Raw genomic sequence first — 4500 nt, 5'->3', positions numbered from 1 at the left:
TCAATGAGTCCAGTGAAATTGACAACTATTTTGCGAAACCAGATTGGCGACATACATATGGCAAAGGTTTTAAGAGATGGAAATCTACTGATTGTAGAAATGAAGAGCAGAGGGAGAGGGCTCGCAGAATTAAGGAAATAGGACAATTTAAAGTAATAAATACAAGTCGTGTGGAAAGGGAAAATAAGTGGAGTAAAGGAGTGATTTGGGGAGTTCCGGTAGGAGTCTCAATGGAGGAAAAAGATGGGAGTGGATAACCTAAAGCTTAAAAATATATTTACTTATGGACTAGAAAGTTTATTTTTGTATCTTAAGAGAACAGAGCTGATTAAGAGAATTTAGTGGGAAAAATCTTCTTGAGGTAAAGAAGTAAACATTTGTTTTTATTTTATATAGAAAAAAAATATATATATATATTTTTTGTCCTCTTATTATGAAAAAATGCCGTTACAAATCAGACGAAAGCAGTTAATGATGAACTACTGGGTAAATCTTCAAGGTCATTCAGAAGACCGCCATCCAACAGTAAAGGTACTCCTTCCGTGCTGGGAAAAGGAAAGGTCTAAACAGGTGTTTTGCATGGAATAGTGACAAAGAAAAATATATATATATATTTTTTGTCCTCTTATTATGAAAGGGTACACTCTGGTTCACACTCCAATAACAGTAGGTGGCGATAATGCACGTTAACATTGGTGCTACCCGCCATAAAACCGAAGAAGAAGAAGAAGGACGCTGATGTTTGGATACAGGAAGCTTGTAGTAGACAGCGAGGCCGGATAGAGGCAAGGTATGTAAATTAAACCTATTACAAATAAGGGTGATCTGATATCGAATCATATATTATATACCAAGATGTTTGTGGTGTTACAACTATAACGTCAGGTTAAAAAGTGTGTTTCCATAGGCGATGTCAGGAAAGTTGCTGATGTAACTGTTAACAGTCGGTTGTGACTGGTTAACGTTAGCTGATTTGCCTCTGAACTTTTTCACTTTAACCATGAAAGAAGTTTAAGATTTACATTTAAGATAAGTTTAACCTTATGAAATTTATATGTTTACGTGTACGCTGTATAATGTGGGTATTTTTGGCAACAAATAAGTAACTTTCCAGTTGATGAGCGAAAAGTTTTTCCCACAATTCAGCCCCGCCCAGCAGAACTGCGCGTGAGGAAACAGCAGTTTAAAGATGAATACTTCAATAGGCCTGGAGTTACTCATCCTATGCCTTTTCACTTTGCATAATTATTGAGGAAATCACCCTAATGTCTAATATCTTGCCACATCCTCTGTGCGTTTAAGACGTTGAAAGGATCCTTATGTCCATATCTGGAAAACCTAGAGGTCAGTTTCTAAAGTTTTTTTCCTTTTTTGGGGGGGGGATGTTGCTGCGATATGTGTTGTATGGATGGTTATCTGTTATTTTCACTCATCAACATAACACTCTCTTGATGTGATTACAGATGGCTTACAATGACTCTGATAAGTCCAGCCTCGATGATGTCTGCTGTAATGACCAATACCCCAGCTGTGCAGCAGCCATGGACAAAGACAGGGATTCGTATCTGAGCCCGACAGAGAACCCCTCCACCATCAGTGTATCTGCTAGTATCCCCCCAGACCAGCAAGGCTATGATGTGGAGTTTGACCCTCCGCTAGAGAGCAAGTATGAGTGCCCTATCTGTCTGATGGGTCTTCGCTCCGCAGTACAGACACCATGTGGACATCGATTCTGCAACTCATGCATCAAGAAGTCCATCAGGTTAGTAAATTTAAGTGTATTTGTCACTTTTAAAATTCACCCTGTGCTTAACCCTGCTGTGTCATATTCGAAACGTACACTTCTAAGGCTAAATTATCAACATAATCAAAACTTCTCTGAAAAAATGCTGTATACAATCTTATATATGCTTTCTGTCATCTTATTGATAGTTTATAGTTTTCTAGCAAGTAAAAGGCCTTTTAGTATAATTCCCCCCTTCAGGTTGTGGTACACGTGTCTTTTGTTTTGAATTTTTTACTAATTTACTAAATAGACATAAGAATAACTTTAGTAATATTTTAAGATGAACACTTCATGGACTGAAGAAACTACAGAGATCATAAAACTAAGTATTTCAATATTGTCTAACTAAGATATATTATTGGGATATATAGAGTACTAGCAGTCTGTTGTGATGTTAGAAAGATCTCATTGATTTACATCACAAGCTATCAGAATATCATCTTAATATTTGGCCATATAAATACCAAACTGCACCAAATTAAGGTAAAATTGTTTGAATTGTTTTTTCCTCCTCAGATATGAGCTCCATATTGTCCTATATCATACTATAAGTAGTCACAAAAGCCAGATTTATCAAATATGATACACAACAAAAACACATGTAATTTCTTTTCTTTACTTTTTTTTTAAATAATATTTTTGGGTATTTTTATTTTTATATATAATTTTTTTAATATATAGTTTTTTTTTTTATTCTTTTTTTTTTTTTTTAAATAATGTTTTGTCTAAAGTTTCAATAAATTCCTCCATTTGTTTTAAAAAAAGCAGACTATTTCTTGACTTTTGACTATTACTGTATGTCAGGCTTTACAGGGTTAAAAATGTCAAATATAACTTCCTATTTTCTGGCAGGGACACAGGGCAGAAATGTCCAGTTGACAATGAGGTGCTGCTTGAGGAACAGCTCTTCCCTGATAACTTTGCCAAACGAGAGATCCTCTCACTTACTGTCCGATGTCCTAATGTAGGATGCAGTGATAAAATGGAGTTGCGCCAACTGGAGGTAAATTTGTGGGTCTGACATGGTAAAAATATTTTAAATGCTGTATTTTAAATATTTGTACTTGCAAACAAATAAATAAAATCTGTCAGGCCAGTCACACCAAAAATAGCATGCATGCTTAGTATTATGGTAATTTGGCAGCACACAAAAAAGGCAGCCTGTCAGTAAGAATATTCTTAACTTTCTTTAAGAAGACTTTTATAAGCCCCAGGTCCTTAAATATGGTTAAAAAAATAGAAATTGTGTTCAGTTCTGTATATATAAGATATATATTTCAGTCAATATAAATCTTGTTAATTAAATCAGTCCTTGGATATGTTATGCATCAACTCCTCAGAGAGCAAGACCTTTCATAAATGCCATTTCAAACCCATTAGTGTGGTGTCATGAACAGACTTGCTATATCGCAGTTGTCATGGTGGCTACTTGTTTAATTGTGTTGTAACATTCTCTTTTCCTCAGAAACACTTGTCTCAGTGTAAGTTTGCCACAGTGCCATGCCCTCAGTGTCTGGAGTCTGTTCGTAAGAGCCATCTGGATGAACACAAGAGCCAGCAGTGTTTACAGCGGCTTATGACCTGCCCTGCCTGTGCAGGGAGCTTTGTGTATGCTGACAAACAGGTGAAAACCATCGTTTCCTGTTTACATACTGGATATGTTTAGGTTGAAGTGGTTTTGAAAGTAGGTCTTATTACAGTATTTATTAATATTCAATTAGCTTTTATTTTTGTATTTTCCATTCATTTTAATTTTAGTTATATTAATTTTATGTGCTTTTGTAATTTGTTGATTTTTCATATTTATATTTAGCTTTTATGTTCAGTGCCCTCCACTAATATTGGCACCCTTGGTAAATATGAGCAAAGGTGGCTGTGAAAACAAATCTCACTTTTCGAAAGTGGGGGTGGGGGGGATCTCATTTTGAAATGTTTTTCTCTAGTTCACATTAGCCACAATTATTGCCACCCAAATTATTGCAACATCCTTTTCCCAAGATAACAGCTCTGCGTTTTTTTCCTATAATGCCTGATGAGTTTGGAGAACACCTGACAAGAGATCAGAGACCATTCCTTCATACAGAATCTCTCCAGATCCTGCAGATTCACAGCTCCATGTTGGTGCTTCTTAAAGGGTTAGGTCACCCAAAAATGAAAATTAGCCTGTGTTTTACTCACCCTCAAAGCATCCTAGGTGTATGTGACTTTCTTCTTTCAGATGAATCCAATCGGAGTTATATTAAAAACTGTCCTGGCCCCTCCAAGCCTTTCAATGGGGGTAAGTGGGTGTTGGTTGTCAACAGTTCAGAAGACGTGAAATAAAGTGCGCGCATCTGTAATAAAACATCCCTCACACGGCTCCTGGGGGTGAATAAAGGCCTCCTGTAGCAAATCCATGCATTTTTTAAAGATAAATATCCATATTTCAAACGTAATAAACACTTTTCTCTCACTTCCGCTGACTGTCATACACGGAAGCCGTTCCGGCGGATGACGTAAGACGTCGACGTTGCGTGATTAGTGACAAACGCGGAGACAAAACAAAACGGCGTTCACAAATTAGAAGTACAAAACGAGGATTTGTAAAGAAAAATGTCGGAAAATTTCGATATAAGCCAAGAGGAGACTGGTTTTCCTTTGCTAAAGTAAGGAAACTTTGAAAAGTGGTTATTTCGTTTGAAATATGGATATTTATCTTACAAAAATACATGGAT

The 4500-nt window shown here is 36.4% G+C and overlaps 1 protein-coding gene across 4 annotated transcripts in view; it reads left to right on the top strand.

Moving 5' to 3' along the window:
• The first annotated feature begins 257 nt into the window (after positions 1-257).
• The window catches only part of traf6 (TNF receptor-associated factor 6), a 7897-nt gene continuing 3654 nt past the window's right edge, over positions 258-4500 (top strand). The window contains exons 1-6 of one of the 4 annotated variants that reach the window (XM_016511976.1): positions 258-361; positions 671-790; positions 1147-1344; positions 1464-1762; positions 2639-2789; positions 3252-3410. In XM_016511976.1, the coding sequence (XP_016367462.1) occupies positions 1464-1762; positions 2639-2789; positions 3252-3410 (609 nt within the window). In that variant the 5' untranslated portion in view covers positions 258-361; positions 671-790; positions 1147-1344. Of the gene's footprint in view, positions 362-667; positions 791-1146; positions 1345-1463; positions 1763-2638; positions 2790-3251; positions 3411-4500 lie in introns of those variants that run through there. The other 3 variants (XM_016511975.1, XM_016511977.1, XM_016511978.1) reach the window with 3 other exon arrangements.

The sequence above is a fragment of the Sinocyclocheilus rhinocerous genome, unplaced genomic scaffold, assembly GCF_001515625.1.
Source record: "Sinocyclocheilus rhinocerous isolate Xijiao unplaced genomic scaffold, SAMN03320098_v1.1 scaffold2340, whole genome shotgun sequence".
NCBI lineage: Eukaryota > Metazoa > Chordata > Actinopteri > Cypriniformes > Cyprinidae > Sinocyclocheilus > Sinocyclocheilus rhinocerous.
This window is presented reverse-complemented; position numbering and strand designations above follow the sequence as displayed.